At 40.9% G+C, this 20,501-nt stretch overlaps 1 protein-coding gene across 1 annotated transcript in view; it reads left to right on the top strand.

Moving 5' to 3' along the window:
* The window catches only part of LOC104944953 (glutamate receptor ionotropic, kainate 5-like), a 30,347-nt gene that overhangs the window by 1,615 nt on the left and 8,231 nt on the right, over positions 1-20,501 (top strand). The window contains exons 4-10 of the mRNA XM_010770558.1: positions 2,555-2,659; positions 10,428-10,535; positions 12,353-12,556; positions 15,694-15,807; positions 16,338-16,447; positions 16,696-16,869; positions 19,958-20,123. Coding sequence (XP_010768860.1) covers positions 2,555-2,659; positions 10,428-10,535; positions 12,353-12,556; positions 15,694-15,807; positions 16,338-16,447; positions 16,696-16,869; positions 19,958-20,123 — 981 coding nt within the window. The remainder of the gene's footprint in view (positions 1-2,554; positions 2,660-10,427; positions 10,536-12,352; positions 12,557-15,693; positions 15,808-16,337; positions 16,448-16,695; positions 16,870-19,957; positions 20,124-20,501) is intronic.

Below are 20,501 nucleotides of genomic sequence, written 5' to 3'. Positions count from 1 at the left end.
AGTGAAAATACCTTTTGATTTCTTTCAAAATGTAATTGCAAATATTTTGATAATTTATTAATTTTGAGTCATTTTTCAAACAAAAAAGCCAAATCTGCTGGTTCTAGATTCTAAAATGGTATGTGATAGTAAACGATATTGGTTAAAGCAAAACGTTTGAAAAACCTTGGAGTCCAAAATAATTGTGATGGTATTTTTAACGACATTTTTATACATTTAACCTGTTAAGCCCGAGAGGACCCTAATCCGGTTCCTTTGGGTAGTTTTTTCCCGAAACTGTGTCTCAGGGCTTCTTAATATTTAAAAACCTCATTCACCACTCATTCACCAATGGGTAATGTTTAGATGGATTTTAGGAACTTCCCCTCGATTCCATTGGCTCTAACGGTTAAAAAGAGATGTCAATCATCAAAACGAGGGGGGCCAGAGATATGGAAAATGCACCCAAATGACCCCAGAAGTGGTTTTCTTCTAAACCTCTCTAAAAAGGTCAAATGTTACTTGTCTTGCATCAATCTTGATACAGGGTACTTATTATATGTTATAGTTTGGATTCCTAAAGCTTTTTGTTTACTATCCCATCATTCAAGGGTGGTTTTCACTATAAGTAATTTTATTTTTTTGGACGGACACTATAATTGAATTGTTTTTACTGTGTTCAATCTGAATTTACTTTAAAATAAAAAAAATCTATATTGATTCTGACTCTTCTACATCCAACTCACAGATGTAACCTTGCTTTGAGAAAAAAGATTATTAATGTAACCCTTTTAGAAGGGAAGATATGGTCATTTGTTCTGGGAATGTCATTTTCGAGCCTGAGACCTGAAAACAGGCTCAGGGCTAAACTGGTTAATAGAAAAGCCAATTGATTGCTTTCTGTAAATTAAAAGGCAGATTAGTTGGTAACAAGGGTAATCATTTCCTTATCATCATCATCAGCAGCAAAAAACACCAATATGTTTACATGACAGTGATATAAATCAGAGAAACACATCTGTACATCAACGAACTAGCAAATATTTTGACATTTTTACTTGAAAAATCACGCAAACCATTATCCCTAATCAGAGCTGTGGTGGATTAATGATCTCTTAATTGACTTTCTCATTATTCACTTCAGCACAGCTTCATTCTGTGTTATCTCACGTTGCATGTAACCTCTGTCTCTTGTTACTGTTTGTCATCTCCCGTCACCGGTCGTCTCTGCACTCGTCTCATTGACTACCTGTTGTCAAGGCAGCCCATCTCTCACTGCCTCCATCCCATCGCCTGACATCTGCCTTTGTTAGTCAACATCACGATGTGCTCCATCTTCAGCGCCGTGCCATTCATCACAGATCTCGCTAACAGTGCCAGCACCTGGGTTCTGGAGAGGAGAGTCTGTGAGGTGCCGTTCTGAGTCTTATTAGGGAGCTGTTGACTCTCTCTCTAAGCCTCGCTCACTCACTCTCTCCTAGTTGAGCCAAAACTGATCACCTCTGTCTGCTGCATCCTCACACACTTCCTCTGTCTCTATAGCGCCTTCTTGTTTCTCACCCTCTCTTTTCGCTGTAGATAGCACCTGTCGGCCTAATCGTGATAGATAGTGGGAAGAAACATATTTGGCTTTGTAAAGAGGATTGCCTGTTTCTTTTCCAGCATTTATTCTTACTGTTTCTACTACGGCTGCAGGATTTGGAAAACTGTGAATATTTTTGACGTATATTGCAATTGTGATATTGGGACTTTCTTTGCAGCTTTACAATACTTAATTCAGAATTATATTTTCACATATTGTGCCTACTACTATGTGGATATTGCATGAGTACATATTTGATTAATAGTGCAACCATAGTTTCTATCGTAGACATTTATCACAAGTCTCATTTCATATATATTTCACTGTAACTTTCTGCCTACAGTTGAATTTCTCACAGTTTAAATTCACGCCAAGCTACTAAATGTTCTCAGATAGAAGGGTGTGGCTTTGACCATTGTCAGGTGATTATCATATGGATCTTAGGTTTGTAATAGGTTTTGTAATAGGTTTTGTTTCTCACTTTTTTAAAACTATTTTTCTTTTTGTATTACTTTTAATATAGTATATTTTAATATTTTTTTATTTGTGTCTGCTTATCTGTATTATTGTGTTGCATTGTTGGAGAAGCCTGTGACCTAAGATTTTCAACGACATAATTACTCTGTAGTTAGTTTGACAATAAAGAACCTTGAGCCTTGAACCTAATAACCAACATTTCAATAGCCCTCTAATGTAAATTCCCTAGCTGAGACCCTCCCCTTTCCTTTGTCTTTTTCCTGTATTAAGTGCTTGCTGTTTTAAAAGGGTTCACATTTCTTTAGCACACATTGGTGCAGGATTATCTGGCCATATTTATTAAATAACACAACTTTGGTTTAAACTTGTAGATGTGTTCTTTCCTTACCAGAAGGTGATTAAGTGTGGAGTTTCCACTACAGTTTCCATTCTCTGTTTTAATCCTCCAATCTTTGTTTCTCCTCTTTTCTCCCGTCCTCTTTCGTGCTTTCTTACCTCGCTCTTTCCGTGGGCCAGGTGGAGTACGATGGTCTGACAGGGCGTGTGGAGTTCAACAGCAAAGGGCAGAGGACCAACTACACCCTGCGGATCCTGGAGAAGCACAGAGGAGGCCACAAAGAGGTCAGGAGTCAACCATTATCATGCGGCAGAGGTTATACGCCCCCAGGCTTTGGGTTAGCTACAGGTCAGCCGTCTGAAGCCACTGTGCCGGAGGCGCTGTTTAACACTGAGGTCAGCCTCATCGCAGGCTCCCCTGATAGTAGCCAGACATTTTACTTTGTGAAGTTACTGTGATGTGTGGCACCTGTCGGCACTGCAGTTTAACCTGCCATCCGATGTGCGTCATGTTGTAGCTGCAGATACATGACGACTGTTTTATCTGAAGGCTACTGAAATACATTCACTTCTTGCGTTTCAAAGCAGTTGTTTAGTATTGAAGTTTTGTTTTCAGTCTTATTCATGTGTTTTTATGTTCTAGCTGACCCTATGCCAAGTGCTTCTGTTGTTTGTTTCTTGCATGTTGACTTGATGTTTTCTGATTTCAAAACATACACAAATTACATTTTCATTATGGTTGGTTTATTTTCTTCCCGTGCCTACAAACTATGACATTCATTTGTAGGAATCAGCGTTGGTAATCGGCCTCAAGCTCAGAACAGAGTGGAGTCTCTCCTCATCTAATACTATGTACTATTTATATAGAGGCTTAATGGAGCTCAATCTTCTCGTGTTGTTATGACAGCGCTATTCTTCAGTAAGGAAATGTCCCTTAGTTGAAAGGATATTTTCTATTCTTGATCCTTTGTATACATTGTTATCGTACATATACTGTATACATAAAGGATCAAAACAGAGTCAAATATCATTTGCATTGAGTTGTTATATTTATATCTACAGCCTTACAGAGAAACTGCTGCACTGTGATCATATTGTGTTGTTGTCTACTCCAAAAGGTCTGACCTTAACTTGTATCAAAATGTTGTAACTACAGAGATTCTGAAAGAGGAGTTTTCTGTGCACTTCCATACAATCTGAGTTTAACGATACGTCCACACAGCGGCTTTGGAAAAAGCTTGCCGACGGGCTTGTCTGAAGCTCAGCCAACAACCAATCACATGAATCTCCCGCCCCTGACACAGAAGCAGCGGTTTGATTGGCTAGAGCTTTTACTGGCATATGATTTGATTGGCTGACGCTTCCACCGAAAGCTTCACAAGATTCAAAAGTTGAACATTGCTCAACTTTTGAATCCTGAGATGCCTGGAAGTCTCCGCTTTGCTTCCCACAATGCAGTTTGGCGAAAAAGTGAGGAAAGGTGACGTCACCCCATTCAAAGTGAATGGGCAGAAGCGTTGGAAGATTTTTTTAACTCTGCTGTGTGGACGTACCGTCATACTTGCCAACCCTCCCAATTTTAGCGGGAGACTCCCGATTTCACTGCCCTCTCCCGGTTTCCTCCCGGGGTCATATTTCTCCCGCATTTCTCCCGATTTCTCTAAAATTTGATTTACTCACGACTGTTTCCACTCGGACTTGCCAACAGCTACACCATTGTTTGGTTTCCATGGTAGCGCGTCTCTTTAGTAGCGCGCGCAACTGAAAGTCTGAGAGAGTGAGAAAGACAGTCACAGAAAACAGAANTACTTAATGCCTCATTTAATCTTGACTTTGAAGATGCATTTTGATATCTATCTCCCTCACACTTTCCTTATCGAATGCTCCATGGGAGGAGTCCTGCGAGACAGAATAATTGCCCCAAAATTGTTCTTTACAAACCCTCGTTGGTTGGTCTGGCCGACATTATATGTTTGTCCCACAATTGACCAACTAACCCTGAACAAATGCATTGTGGCAATGTAACTATAAGTACATCAAATAGAGACGTGCACAACTGGACAGGGAAGATCTGGTCCGGAAAATTTAATGAAAAGGATTTCTTTCCTTTACAAAATGAAAGGTCAAGCCTTGAGCAAGAAAAACACCATTCTTGTCGTACACACTGGTGGTTTGCTTAGAGCCTAATTGGTCTGGTACGAGTCGGTGGCTACTATAAAAAAAACCGTAAGAAGAATTGGGTGCTTTGGTAACCAACAATGCTGAGTACATTAATGCCTCTTCACCTAATTGGTTTATTGTTTTAGACTTATGTTTAATTTTACATTATCCTTCATTGCCACTGTTTTGTTTTCACATTCATGTAGTGTGTTATATAGGTTTGTAAATGGTCTGCAAAAGGCCTTGAATCAAAAGATTTCTCTCCCAACACTCCGCCTGCCTGAAAATACCTCCATTAGACCCTCCTTTGTTCACCAGTAACATAATGACAAATCAACTACGTCACACTCGAGCTGCTAATGGGATTCAGCGCCCGACAACAGTTGTAACGTGTAAGCCACGGGGTAGGTAGACAATCTCCTAAAAGAGGTTTTTGACCAATCACAACAGAAGAGCCGGCCAGCCCCTAACCAATCAGAGCAGAAACTGGGCTCTGGTTTCAGACCCGAAGGGGTGAAAAGAGGTCTGCAAGCACAGGCAAGTATGAAAAGGAATATAGAGCTTTTTGAACATTAATGCATGTTAACATGTCACAGTAAAGACATTAAATACAAATATGAACCTGAAAATTAGCAAATTATGTCCCCAAAATGTGTAGTTTTGAATCTAAAGACCATGTTTAAACTCCAATACAAATAACTCCTACTAATGAATTTATAATGATTGATTTGTCTTTTTCCCATAAAGAAGTTTAAACCCTGAAAAGGGCCTGGAAAGCACCATCTACTCTTTCTACTCAATTTGAAAATCCTGGATCTAATATCAAACAGGCCCTGGCGCCCCTGCCCACAACTGCCTGCTCCTGTTAGGGTGGACTGGTGAAAGAGCAGCGTGCACCAAGATGGCTAGAGAAACATCAGCTATTAAATCGGTATGTTTTTGAGCCTCAAGCCAGACCCAGTTTCAGAGAAGTCTGCACTAAACCCACAGAAAAAACCTAGCCAGAAAATCCTCACAATGGTACTGGTAGGTGTAAATCTTTTATCCCGTTTTGTTATTCTGTTATCTTGTCAACAAAAAGAGGGACAGGTGCTGAGCTGGAATGAGTAAATTATTAAAATAATAATGTGTTGGCACTTTGTTATTGAACCGTAAGTAAGATGTGAGCTTTTACTGGCAGTGGCTGACACCGTGTCAGTGGGTTGTGAAACAAAGAAATAAAATGAAAGTGAGGTTTTTTTGGGTAGATGGTGGAAAGAAGCTCCAGGGTCCGCTTAACATTCAAAAAGACTGCCACCAACCCACCCCGGTGTTCGCTTCAAAACTTTCACCCACCCTGCTAATGCAAACTGCTCCTGTCGATTTCCGTCCGCTCTCACTGGAGGCTTCAGGGTTTAGCTATGGCTTTAAAAATGTGAGACACACCAGAATGTACTGGCCAGCGGGGTGAAAAGTTTAACGGTACGCATTACTTGCCAACCTTGAGAACCCCATCAGAAATCGGGAGCATTTCAAAACCGGGGGGGGGGGGGATGATGCTTATTGTAGTTCTACAAGTAAGTGCACTGCCTTGCGGCCGTAGCACCATCCTTGAGTGAGCAATAATGTTGTGGGGACTGGACCTGTATTTTAACAGAGAAAGGAGTGAGCAGAGGGTCGAGTTGGTCTATTCTTGGTTCTGTTTTTCCTTCTGTGACTGGTCTTCCTCACCCTCTCAGACTTTCAGTTGCGGCGCCGCTACTAAAGAACCGCTACCCATGGAAAACAAACAAATGGTGTAGCTGTTGGCAAGTCCGAGTGGAAACAGTCGTGAGTAAATCAGAATTTTAGAGAAATCGGGAGAAATGCGGGAGAAATATGACCCCGGGAGGAAACCGGGAGAGGGCAGTGAAATCGGGAGTCTCCCGCTAAAATTGGGAGGGTTGGCAAGTATGACGGTACGTCCACACAGCAGAGTTAAAAAAATCTTCCAACGCTTCTGCCCATTCACTTTGAATGGGGTGACGTCACCTTTCCTCACTTTTTCGCCAAACTGCATTGTGGGAAGCAAAGCGGAGACTTCCAGGCATCTCAGGATTCAAAAGTTGAGCAATGTTCAACTTTTGAATCTTGTGAAGCTTTCGGTGGAAGCGTCAGCCAATCAAATCATATGCCAGTAAAAGCTCTAGCCAATCAAACCGCTGCTTCTGTGTCAGGGGCGGGAGATTCATGTGATTGGTTGTTGGCTGAGCTTCAGACAAGCCCGTCGGCAAGCTTTTTCCAAAGCCGCTGTGTGGACGTATCGTTAAACTCAGATTGTATGGAAGTGCACAGAAAACTCCTCTTTCAGAATCTCTGTAGTTACAACATTTTGATACAAGTTAAGGTCAGACCTTTTGGAGTAGACAACAACACAATATGATCACAGTGCAGCAGTTTCTCTGTAAGGCTGTAGATATAAATATAACAACTCAATGCAAATGATATTTGACTCTGTTTTGATCCTTTATGTATACAGTATATGTACGATAACAATGTATACAAAGGATCAAGAATAGAAAATATCCTTTCAACTAAGGGACATTTCCTTACTGAAGAATAGCGCTGTCATAACAACTTTAGTAGCGCGTGCAACTCAAAGTCTGAGAGGGTGAGGCAGATATTCACAGAAAACAGAACAAGAATCGACAACTACTCGACTCACTCCTTTCCTGTAAAATACAGGTCCAGCCCACACATATGCTCCATCAAGGATGGTGCTACAGGCCGCAAGGCAGTGCACTTACTGTAGAACTACAATAAGCATCCCCCCCCCCCGGTTTTGAAATGCTCCCGATTTCTGAGGTCTCAAGGTTGGCAAGTATGCGTACCGTTAAACTCACCCCTGGCCAGCTACATTCGGTGTGTCTCACATTTTAAAGCCAATAGCTAAACCTGAAGCCTCCAGTGCAGAGCGGACTGGAAATACAGACAGGAGAGTTTGCATTAGCAGGGTGAAAGTTTTGACAGCGAACACGGTGGTGTGCAGTCTTTGAATGTAAGCCGGACCCTGGAGCTTCTTTCCACCATCTACCAAAAAAACCTCACTTCATTTTATTCTTTATTTCACAACCACTGACACGGTGTCAGCCACTGCCAGTTACAAGCTCACATCTTACTTAGGTTCAATAACAAAGTGCACACATATTATTTTAATAATTACTCATTTCCAGCTCAGCACCTGTCCTCTTTTTGTGACAAGATAACAGATAACAAAAACGGATAAAAGATTACACCTACAGTACCATTGTGATGATTCTGCTAGTTTCTGTGTTTAGTGCAGACTTCTCTGAAACTGGGTCTGGCTGAGGCTCAAACATACCGATGAATGTCTCTGATGTTTCTCTAGCCATCTTGGTGCACGCTGCTCTTTCACCAGTCACCCTAACAGGAGCAGCAGTTGTGGGCAGGGCGCCAGGCCTGTGATATAGATCCAGGATTTTCAAATGAGTAAGAAAGAGTAGATGTGCTTCCAGGCCCTTTTCAGGGTTTAACTTCTTTATGGGAAAGACCAAATCATCAATATAAATCATAGTAGAGTATTTGTATGGAGTTAAACATGTCTTTAGATTCAAAACTACACATTTTGGGGACATAATTTGCTAATTTTCAGGTTCATATTTGTATTTAATGTCTCTACTGTGACATGTTAACATGCATTAATGTTCAAAAAGCTCTATATTCTTCTCATACTGCCTGTGCTGCAGCACCTCTTTTCACCCTCGGTCTGAAACCAGAGCCCAGTCTGCTCTGATTGGTTAGCTGGCCGGCTCTGTTGTGATTGGTCAACCTCTTAGAGATGTCCTACCTACCCCGTGGCTTATCACGTACAATGTGTCGGAGCGCTATCCATTAGCAGCTCGAGTGTGACGTAGTGATGTCATTATGTTACTGAAGTGAACAAAGGAGTCTAATGGAGGTATTTCAGGCAGGCGGGAGTGTATGGGAGAGAAACCTTTGGATTTAAGGCCTTTGCAGACCATTTACAAACCTATATAACACACTACATGAATGGGAAAACAACAGTGGCAATGACAGGATAATGGTAAACATTAAAACATAGTCTAACAATAACCCAATTAGTGAAGAGGCATAATGTACTCAGCATTGTTGGTTACAAAGCACAATCTATCTTACGTTTTTTTATAGTAGCCACCGACTCGTACCAGACCAATTAAGGCTCTAGCAGCAAACCACCATGTGTACTGACAAGAATGTGTTTTCTTGCTCAAGGCTTCGACCTTTCATTTGTTAAAGGAAAAGAAATCCTTTTCATTAAATTTCCTGGACCAGATCTTCCCTGTCAGTCTGTGCACGTCATCTATTTGATGTACTAGTTACATGCCACAATGCATTTGTTCAGGGTAGTTGGTCAATGTGGGGGACAAACATATAATGTCGGCAGACCCAACCAACGAGGTGTAAAGAACAATTTTGGTGGCAATATTCTGTCTCTGCAGACTCCTCCAGTGAGCATTCGAAAGAAAGGTGAGGGAAGATAGATATCAAAATGCATTTCAAAGTCAAGATTAAATGAGGCATAAGTATACACATCACTGCAGATCCAGACTGAGGGAATTACGCTGTGGTTCATTGACTGGAGGAAACACTTTCCCTTCACCTTCCCTTAATACGTTTTGCAGGGTTCTGCTATAGGCCAACTGCCTCCCATGCTAACACTAAATAGCACCTGATAACCATACTTAAAGCCAGACTTAAGAGTTTTAGGTAGCGGTAATTACCATTTTAACTCTGCCCACCTCTCTGCACAGCAGCACCCACACTGTAGGCAACGCAGTGATGGCTGACAGGAAAAATACTATTCTTAAATGTCAGGGCAGGATAAAGAGTGTAAAAGAATAACTGTGATTCTGTCTGAGGAGTCATTACCTCTCCTCTGACCTATTGAAAAATGTACAGCAATATCTCCTAAAGACGTGTCTCTGAGCTGCGGTTCCACCCCTACTCACCGGTTAGGTCGTAATCACACACTTATGTACCTTAGCGACTTTACTGTCTCCATAAAACGGAAATATGTGAGCTGTTTTTTTATGCAATTTAAGAAAGGTGTTAGTAGGATAACAGACATGGCAATGAAACTCCCTTTCATGAATGCTTTTTATATTTTGCCATCTTCTCCCAGATCCTTGCTCTGCCTGTCATAGCAGGGATTTTCTTTTTTTGCATGGTACTAGTACAGTATGACTCCAATGGGGGGAATTAAGTCAATATGCGTATACAGTATGCAACGATATGGATACAAAAGCATTGAAGAAAATATACAACATTCAAAGGTCCTTATAAAAAAGACTAATAGTGCTAAGGACTACTGAAATACTTACTTTCTTCACATGGTGTGTATCCGTCTACTACAGTAACAGGGTTGCAGTTTAGTCAGAGCTAAAAGAGGACATATTAAACACATTTTCAGGTTCATATTTGTATTCTGTGCCTCTACTGTGAAATGTTTAAATGCTTTAATGTTCAAAAAGGACTTCATTGTTCTCATAGTGCCTGTGCTGCAGCCCCTCTTTTCGCCCTCTGTCTGAAACCAGAGCCCAGTCTGCTCTGATTGGTTAGCTGGCCGGCTCTGTTGTGATTGGTCAACCGCTTAGAGATGTCCCGCCCCTTAGCCGATCACGTACAATGTACAATGCGAGCCAATAGCCGCGCAAGAGTTACATAGTGATGTCATTGTGTTACCAAAGTAGTAGGGGGTGGCTTGGGATTTTAGCCTTTGCAGACCATTTACATCACAAAAACCCATAACAGACTTCAGGTAAGGGAAAACCCCCAAAAAGCATTTTAGGGCCCCTTTAATGCCACAGTATGTGTCCCTCTTCAGCCATTGATTTCCTCTTGCTTGCTCTGATAGATCGGGATCTGGTACTCCAACAACACTCTGGCAATGAACTCCACCAGTCTGGACATCAATGTTTCGGAGACGCTGGCCAACAAGACACTCATCGTCACCACTATAATGGTACGTTACCCCCTGCCCCCCGTGCTGCTGAGGTCATGGATGTTGTTGTGCCGCAGCTCAAGCTGTTTTGTTGTCTGCTTTGTGCTAATTTAGCTGTCACTGATGCTGTCATAGAAGCTGACAGAGCACTGAGAGAAATGTGTTTCTGAATTCAAACCGCCAGAACGTTGGACCTCTCATAATCTCCGAGCACTTCGAGTGCGTCTCTGTCTGGTTTCCATATGAGTAATGTCACATCAGCAAATCAATAAATCCCTCACACGGTGCTGCTCCATCTTCTCCACGTTGGCATGGATGTATAAAAACCCTTACAATTAATCCTCTGCCGCATTTTGCTCAAATAAAACATTAAATATTCTTTGTTGACATGACTGTTGATGTAACAATAATAATAAAGCTTGGTTACTTGCTATTATTATACTTTTTTAGGAAAATTAGGTACATAACAAATCATATGGCTACAAATAACCTTACATTCCTTTAAAACATACACTAGAAAATGTATAATTTGGTAATAAAAAGCTTACATTTTTTTAAGCCAAGAGAGCTATTTCACTGATTTCTCTCAAGAGTTAAATTGGTTTGTGCCCATGTGTGCTCGGGGGGGTTCTCCTTATGTCCTGGCCTTTTGAAATAACACTTGAACTAGAATCAGAAATTATACTGAAAGCTTGCAGACCTTTTAAAGTGATTGTTCAGCTAGGAAGATATCCTGTCTTTCAGACCAAGGTATTGCTTAAGCACTAATAACATCTGAATCCTACTTTTCCCATGATGCAACTGTTTGTAATCCTTTTGTTTAGACTGGTTTAACCAATGTCTTTGTATTATTTGTCCAATAAATGGACTTTGAATGTACTGTACATACATATAACTTAATTTGAGTAATGACTCAAAATGCTTTGGACAGAGTTACATATGGAAACATAATCAAATCAAAAGCATGAACAATACAACTTGTGCTTCCTAACCTATATTAATGCAATCGTTCTCTATTTGGAGAATTACATTTTCTGACCGAGATCGATAGCACTCTGGTAAATAGTCAGTTAGCTTAGCTCAAAGAATAAACTATATGGATTTAAATAAAAAGCTACAACATGTTCATGGTGGATTTTAACATCTGTGTAGCGGCCAAAATCCTATAGAACTAAAACAGCCGCTGAGGCACTAGTTAGCGGATCTTACGCAGGCCAATGATCATCCGAGTCCAGACAAGAACCTCCATTTGTGCATTTTATTCCAATAATAAAGTACAATGAACAGGTTTCCTATATCTCTTTTCCTTAAGCCGTTCCTATGGCTTTCCTTTGTGTGGCTTGAAACACCCTGGTAAAAAAACCGTTTGCCTACTAGTGCTCTGGCTCCCACCTCCACCTGTCTCCAATATATACAATTAGACCAGGTGCTCTAATCACCCAGTGCCCAAACATGCCTTCAAAATAAAAGCATAGAAACTAATTTAATTTATGACACTAACTAAGAATACATTTACAATAAACATTATAAACAGCAAGAAAATAAATATTAAACTATTAAATAAATAAAGAGATATATAGCTCCAACAATCTGATAGAGCCAGGTTACACCTTGTTTCCAGACTAAGTAAGAGAGTGGTATTGATCTCCTCATCCCTCTCTACTTGAAAGCCATTTTCCCAAAATGTCCAACTGTCTATTATTTACATTACAGTTATTTGTGTTATAATTGAATTTGCTTTGAAGCATAGAGTCTTACATTTGAGTCAGTAATCTCTGCTCAAATTCGATACTGTTAGTTTTGGATTGAATCGCCTTGTGTTTTTTCCCCTTGCTTAGGAGAACCCATATGTGATGCGCAGAGAGAACTACCAGGACTTCCAGGGCAACGACCAGTACGAGGGCTTCTGTGTGGACATGCTGAAGGAGCTGGCAGACATCTTGAAATTCTCCTTCAGAATCAAGCTGGTGGACGACGGGCTGTACGGGGCGCCAGAGCCCAACGGCTCTTGGACTGGCATGGTTGGAGAGCTAATCAACAGGGTGGGCACACTCTCCCTCTCCCTCTCTTTCTGTTTCACATACTCACAGCAACATGCTCAAATGTTCTAACCAGTATCTCTAGCAACAGAAACTTATGCTCAACACACACACACACCCACACACTCACGCTGTAGCCCCAAACCACAACTCTGCTGTAACTTCACATGTCTCAAATTGCCCTCAGAGGGGAGCAAGACTCTTATCTAGGACAAAAGCTGACTCGATAATTCCCCAAAAGAGAGTGGTTGCATTGCCTAAAATGTGTCTGCACCATCTTTTCCTCACACTATCCCCCTCCTTGCTTCCCCTGTCCAAACATAGTGCGCCTCAGACAGACACTGTAGTGGAAGCAGGCTAATGAGAGCCCCTCTCTGCTTAATTACCATACGGTATACTTCAATTACCAGACTGTGGTCCCTGTGTGGGGGCTGCCACACTGGTGCTCCCCCGGCTCTCCACGCTACTCTCCCTCATGCCCTACCCACTGCCTGATCACTCAGCTCTAATTAGCGGCCCATGTTCATCAATTAGCTTTTAATGGAAGAGATGGAGGGGAGGCAGAGCGACCAGAGACCTCATACAGGTGCATAGCCCGGACACCCAGTGCTTACTCGCAATTAGCCTCATTTGGACTGTGGGTAATGTGCGAGTTTCTGTGCCAGAGGGAGAGTGCACGCATCGATGTTTTTCCAAATGTATTTTCAAGTGCCACTGTCAAACATTTCATTTTTCATTCTGGAAATCAACATTTGAAAACTACCAAACAAAGAGTTTATGTTCTGCATCGCCTTAAGTCCTACGGAGCGAATAGAAAAAAATATTTTGTTCTTTTCTTCTGTAATTTGTGCTCCACGCTGTTGCCATGGTATAAGTGTTTGTCTACATACTTAAAGTCAAACTGCTCCACCAAATTGAAATCCGCTCAAGGATTGTATAGGTCAATCACTTTTGAAACTCCATGAATCAGCCCACCATAATAACATAAGAAAGGCCATCCAGCATCATTGTCTCTGACCTCAACTCTGGCAGGAACAGCTGGTATCCAATGGTTACCATCAAATCAGACACACAGGGTTCCATGATTTAAAAAGGTTACACAGAAGCACTCCTTTTTGCACTAGTCAATCCTAAAAATGAAATGTGGAGCTTATTTTCAGATTGAAGGGTTTTGAACGTACACTCTAAAAACAAATGCCTTGGCTCAACAAAGAAAATCAACGCAACAGTTTGCATCGATGTTTATTGAGTTAAGACAACTTCTAATGAAATTGTCTTAAAGCAACAAAGTTATTTGAGTTAGGGGAGAAGGCTTTTCCTCTACAATCAGAGGTGTTTTTAATTACCACTTACTTAATAATTGGTAGCATAAACACAAGTTTTGAAGTTGATTACTCAAAAGATTAAGTTGTTCCGACTAGTTTTACCACATGATTTAAAAGGGATTTTAAGTTGTATGTACTTAATTACCCTCATTCGGGATACAAGTTTTTAAGTTGATTACTCCAAAAATCAAGTTGCTCCAAATATATTGTATTTAATAGTTTTTTTTCTTAGCTTTTTCATGTTTTTGCCTCTAAAGAAAGAAATTAATAATTACACAACAAAAATATTAGGCAATTCACTTTTTATTTTGAACTGCAGTTGTTTATTTCAACACATGATGTTTCAATCAGGAGAGCATTCATTTAATTTGAACATTTATTGACACATGCCATATGATAAGGTGCATGAACACCTGAAATCACAGCTGACTGCAGCTGAGACTGCCAAGGCACACNGTCAATCACAACCGTGCAAGTTTTAGTGTATCTTCTCATCTTTTTAGCAGGTTCCATACAATATTTGAACTGGTTAAGTGAAGAGCAGAAGCCACTTTTCAAATGTTACACAATCCTTTTCCCATGCCATTGCTGTCAACACCTATCCATGCTGAACGTTGCTAAGATATTATTGATTGGGGTGTGGCCAAAAGTGCAATATGCTTCCAAATGTAACTGACAGAGAGCAGTGCTTTTGTCCTGTGTTTTTACACTGTGCCCATGGATTTGATTTGATTTCAAGATTTTTAATTACGTCGCTAAACTCCTTGAAAAGGTCCTCTTCCTTTACTCCAAGGTACACGACAAGGCAGCGGATGGCTATAGTTCTCTGCGTACTTCACGTGTATTGTGCTATTTTTGAAAAAGGAAAAAAAGAGAAATTACCTAAATGAATATATTCTGAATGGGTGACTGCCAACAACTTGCATTTCAATGACAACTCTAAATAACGATCCTACCTCAAGAAGCATGTCCTTGATCTGCTTCACCGAGATTCATTTTTAATAAAAAGTGATATCACAATAGTAACCAAAGTATTTTTACTCTCACAGTAGCCTCTACTACTTTGTATCCTCTCACAGAACTATTCACAGTTCAAAGGCTGCTAATTTAGGTCAAACAGCAATTTGCCTATACAGTGCAACTACAAGGCTATCTACTGTATTTGAATGACAAAAGATGACACTCACCTTAAAATGTCCTTTGTGTATTATTTCTATTTGTCTTAACTGTCGTAACTTGTCCAGGCATGTTAAGTGGGAGTGGACTTGAAATCCTTAACTCAAGGTGTAGAACAATTAAGTCATCAAGCCAATTGCATTACTTAGTACAACTTGAAGTTTTAAGTCAATTAACGCAGAAATCAGAGTTCAAATTACACACAATATTAAGTTGATGTAATTACCAACATTATTACGTCAACACAACTCACAGTATAAATGAATGTTGGCAACTTAAAATGTTTATCTAAATCAATTTACTCACATTTTTATCTTGCAACCATGCATTTAATTAAGTGGAGGTGAAAGGTCGCCTGAATTCGTTTTTAGAGTGTACACACTGTCTTTAGTGTAATGTCTTTGTCCTTGTTTGATGTTCAAATGGAGCTGCAGTGGAAATGTTCAGACGTGCGCTGCCAACATGATAATTTTATACAGAGCTCTCATGTTTCAGTGCAGCGTCGAGTGTCTTTCTATTTTTACGCAGGTATCTGACCACTTGTCTTTTTTGTTCTCCCTGACTCTCCTCCACCGCCTCTCTCTTTCCCTCTCCTCCACTTCTATCTTCACCACCTATCTATCTTTGTCAATCCTCCAGAAAGCAGACCTGGCCGTAGCGGGCTTCACCATCACATCGGAAAGAGAGAAAGTTATCGACTTCTCTAAGCCGTTCATGACCCTGGGGATCAGCATCTTGTACCGAGCTCAACTGGTGAGGGTGTTATCTGGGGCTGCAGGGAGATACTCTCTCCAGATCCTGTGTTTGTTCATCTCTTCTGTTTGTGCTGCTTTTAAGCTGAGACACACTCGACTTCTTATGAAATCAGACTGAATCTTACATAACAGTTGATCCCATCTTTGAAGTCGAGGATTGTGTAGCGTGCTCTGTGTCCACTGTGAAATGTATAGGTGTAATTTAAATTGCTCAATAAGTCAGCGCTCCGTAGCTCCGTACCAGTGGCAGCTTTACATTGCTAATGAGCTTCTGGGTCCAAGCCAAGTGTGCTTCAGCAGAAGGCATTGTGAAACGGAGCGTTTATGGATTGTAGCATTAGCGTATCAAAGCACTGCAGACTCACTATCAGCGCGCGGGGAAGGACACTGCCCTCCTGTGGTGCAGACGAGACACTCAGTGAGAGACATGACACCTCGTTTTTTAAACACACTGTACTCTACCTTCCTGTCTCTTCTGCTCCATCCATCGCTCCACTTCACTTTGTTTCTCTTCTCTCCGTGCACCAGGGTCGGAAGCCGGGTTACTTCTCCTTCCTCGACCCCTTCTCTCCGGCAGTGTGGCTCTTCATGCTGCTCGCCTACCTGGCTGTCAGCTGTGTGCTCTTCCTGGCTGCAAGGTCAATACATTTCCTCACACAATGTGCCCACAGTCAGCGGCTCTATCGGCATTTGTCATGTCGAACACGAGTTGCCTGTCAGATATCCTCATGTCCTCCCGTACACAACCTCCCGCAGACAGATTGACAGCGATCGAATGACTGATTGGTGCTGGCTTCAATGATCTGATGGAGGTGCATTACTGTACTGCGGTTTGACCTCAAGGCCGTTCAACCTGTATTCCCCTCTGCCTGCGTTTCTCCACCAGGCTGAGCCCCTATGAGTGGTACAACCCTCACCCGTGTCTCAGAGAGCGCAGGGACGTGTTGGAGAACCAGTACACGCTGGGGAACAGCCTGTGGTTCCCCATCGGAGGCTTCATGCAGCAGGGGTCAGAGATAATGCCCAGAGCCCTGTCCACCAGATGTGTTAGTGGGGTGTGGTGAGTTACACAATCCATACATGTTATTGCTGTCAACATATATAGATAATCCTGAACAAGTCCCTCCCACTTCCAAAAAGTGCTAAACTCAAATGTTTGATGTCATTAAGTGCAAAGTATCCAAATGCTCCTTTGACAATTAATTGGTACATATTTTAGAGTTGACAATGAGAGCACCCTGAGGAATAGTCCGATAATTATAGTATATGGAAAACTGAGAAAACTGAGAATAAGGCAAGGCAAGTTTATTAATATAGCACTTTTCAACACAAGGAAATTCAAAGTGCTTTACAAAAAAAGAAAGACATTAAGAAAATGGCATTTAAAATCAGTCATTAAAAAGAAAAGTTAATAAAATAAACATTAAAAGAAAAAATACATGGATACAGTAAAAGTTACAGTGCAGTTTAAGATGTGAATATATCAATTAAAAGCAGCGACAAAAAGAAAAGTCTTCAGCCTGGATTTAAAAGTAGTCAGAGTCGCAGTGGACCTGCAGGTTTCTGGGAGTTTGATCCAGATATTTGGAGCATAATAACTGAACGCTGCTTTTCCATGTTTAGTTCTGACTCTGGGGACAGAAATACAGCTACCGGTAATTAAGGTTTAAAAAACGAAACACTTTGATTCAACCAAATGTGTCTTTGGAGCAGCTCCAGACCTGATTCTACTACAAGTTTCACAATTAATTTGGATGGATTTGAGAGAGAAAGCAGCTCATGTGCTCAAATATTGATTTAACTAACTTAGACCATGGATATATATTACATTGGAGTTATTCGTTTCTGAGTTTCCTTTGAAGTTTGTCTGCCGACTTGTTTAAAATCCCTGTTTTTGCCTATTGTTACTTTAATTAGATGTTTGAGATTCAATCTGCAGAGTTTTTACATTCAAGTGTCAAAGGTGGAAGCGCTTCTCGTAGCGCTCGTTAAAACAGGTATTTATGAGCAAAGGGTTAGAGAAGAGCAACCGATTTCTGAAATGTGAAAATAGTTAAGATAAAAGATAAATACTATAATTTAAAAAATGGTAATAAAATACAATAAAATACGTTCAAATAATAAAACGACTAATAGACCAAATTAAATAATTAGAAGCGGGCAGTAAATAACGATAACGACATGAAGTCCAATGTCATGATCTTTAAACTACATTTGATTATTACAGGAAGATCAGCCATTTTACAGATATTTGCTAAACTGTTACTGTAAATACTAGATTCCTACTTTCTCTTTATAATTGTGTTGAAAGCAATCCACTGGTTAACCTCATGTCTTCATCAGAAACTGCATTTTTCCTTGAGGATGCATTTTCCCTTCTCTTCTCCTTAGCACATCCGCTGTGTGAGATAATGACATTTAGATTTTAAAGTTTAACAGGATAAAGCTCAGTCCCTGAGCACCGGGCAAACAAAACAAAAATGCTAAACTCACAGAAACACCACAGTAGCCTGATGATAGTCCTGTGGCAACATAGTGACTGGGACGGACACACACACACACACACACACACACACACACACACACACACACACACACACACGCGGTAAAGGATAAAATGATCGCTCAGAGCTAAGGAGATAAAGGGTAGAGGAAGACAGGAAGAGCAAATTACACTGAGTTGAGCAAGATATGGGATAGGGGAACATTATTAAGCAAAGTGAATACATAATGTTCTTTTTGAACAAAGTTTGAAGACATGCAAGAAAGGTCAGAAGAGAGTCCAATTCAAGAAGTTTGGGAGTATGTTTTCCTGTATTAGTCTATGTAAGTCCTATAAACCTGACACCATTTCTTACTTACACTTAAAGGTGGGGTAGGTAATTTTGGAGAAACCGGCTCGAGTGCAGAATTTGAAAATACACAACCGGAGAAAATCTGCCACTTCCTTACAACCTTACTCCCCTCCTCCAACACACACGAACGCTCACATGACCAATGAGGGCACGAGGTAAGTTTGTGCACAGATGGAAGGCNACATCAACATGTGTCCCCTCTTGTTCATGTCACATCAACATGTGTCCCCTCTTGTTCATGTCACATCAATATGTGTCTCCTCCAACACACACGAACGCTCACATGACCAATGAGGGCACGAGGTAAGTTTGTGCACAGATGGAAGGCTGACAGGCAGGTAGGCCATCCAGTTATTTTAGCCGGGCCGGCTCAGATGATTGGTCGTGCTTTTTACAGCACTACGGCTTCCACAGATGACATTTTTTTATGGGTTTTTTGTCAAAGCACTTAAGATATTCATTGCTATCGGGATGTTAAGAGCATTCCATGGAATATAACAAAAAGTGTATCTCGAGCCGGTTTCTCAGACTTACCTACCCCACATTTAAAGTGCGTTGTTTTGATTATAAACACGGTGAAAGCATTTATTTTGGGAATGTTTGCTCCACAGTTTACGCCCTCCCTTGAAAAGTCCTTGTATTTTTTGGCAAGTGTTGGCTGTGCTTCTAAAAAGCAGGATTGATTCATACTAATCTTCTTTTATTACTATTAATTATTTTAATGTGATAAAATGCCAGGGATTTCCAGATATTTCCCCGAGAATTCGACATGATATGTATAATTGGTTTTGATCCAGAAAGTCTATATATCCCACATTTCAAGATTGCGAGTCAAATTAAGAAAAAAAATCTGCAGCTCTGTTTCAAAAATGTCGCCATAATTAATATTGTCAGAACCGTTTCTATTATTAAAGGGAAAAGGATAAGAATACTGCTGATTAACAGTTAAGTTTGACGTTTTTAGAATCAGAATCGGAAAGCTTGGAAAGCATTGTTCCTTAAGCGTTACAAGAGCAAAGTAGCAGTGCAGATAATAGGCAAACATTAAAAGAGTAGACTTACATTATAAAAAAAAAGTGGCAAGCACATGTCAATACAAATAAAACTAAATAAGTATGTGGTAAAACAGAAAAGACGGAGTGAACATGTAAAATGATGCCATTATCACATTGTAAAAATAGAGTGTATATTTCAATTAACCCTGAAAGAAACTGTTTTGCCATATAAGTGTCCTACATATTGTCCATCCATGCTCACCTTATCTACGTGTCTTCCCCTGTCTGCCCCTGACAGGTGGGCGTTCACCCTGATCATCATCTCCTCCTACACGGCCAACCTGGCGGCCTTCCTCACCGTCCAGAGGATGGAGGTCCCTATCGAGTCTCCGGACGACCTGGCCGACCAGACCAACATCGAGTACGGCACCATCCACGGGGGGAGCACCATGACCTTCTTCATGGTACGACCCACTCATGTAATATGTCTGGGGTTTTTGAGTGAACATGTGTGTGACTGTGTGTGTTTTTCTTCAAAGGTCACCTATTATGCAAAATCCACTTGTTCATGTCTCTTCTACATCAACATGTGTCCCCTCTTGTTCATTTCACATCAACATGTGTCCCCTCTTGTTCATGTCACATCAATATGTGTCCCCTCTTGTTCATGTCTCTTCTACATCAACATGTGTCCCCTCTTGTTCATGTCTCTTCTACATCAACATGTGTCCCCTCTTGTTCATGTCTCTTCTACATCAACATGTGTCCCCTCTTGTTCATGTCACATCAACATGTGTCCCCTCTTCCTCATGTCTCTTCTACATCAACATGTGTCCCCTCTT

The sequence above is a fragment of the Notothenia coriiceps genome, unplaced genomic scaffold (genome assembly GCF_000735185.1).
Source record: "Notothenia coriiceps isolate Sejong01 unplaced genomic scaffold, NC01 NC01_scaffold00008964, whole genome shotgun sequence".
In the NCBI taxonomy this organism is placed as follows: Eukaryota; Metazoa; Chordata; class Actinopteri; order Perciformes; family Nototheniidae; genus Notothenia; species Notothenia coriiceps.
The sequence above is the reverse complement of the archived record's forward strand: the minus strand, read 5'-3'. Positions and strand labels throughout refer to the sequence as shown.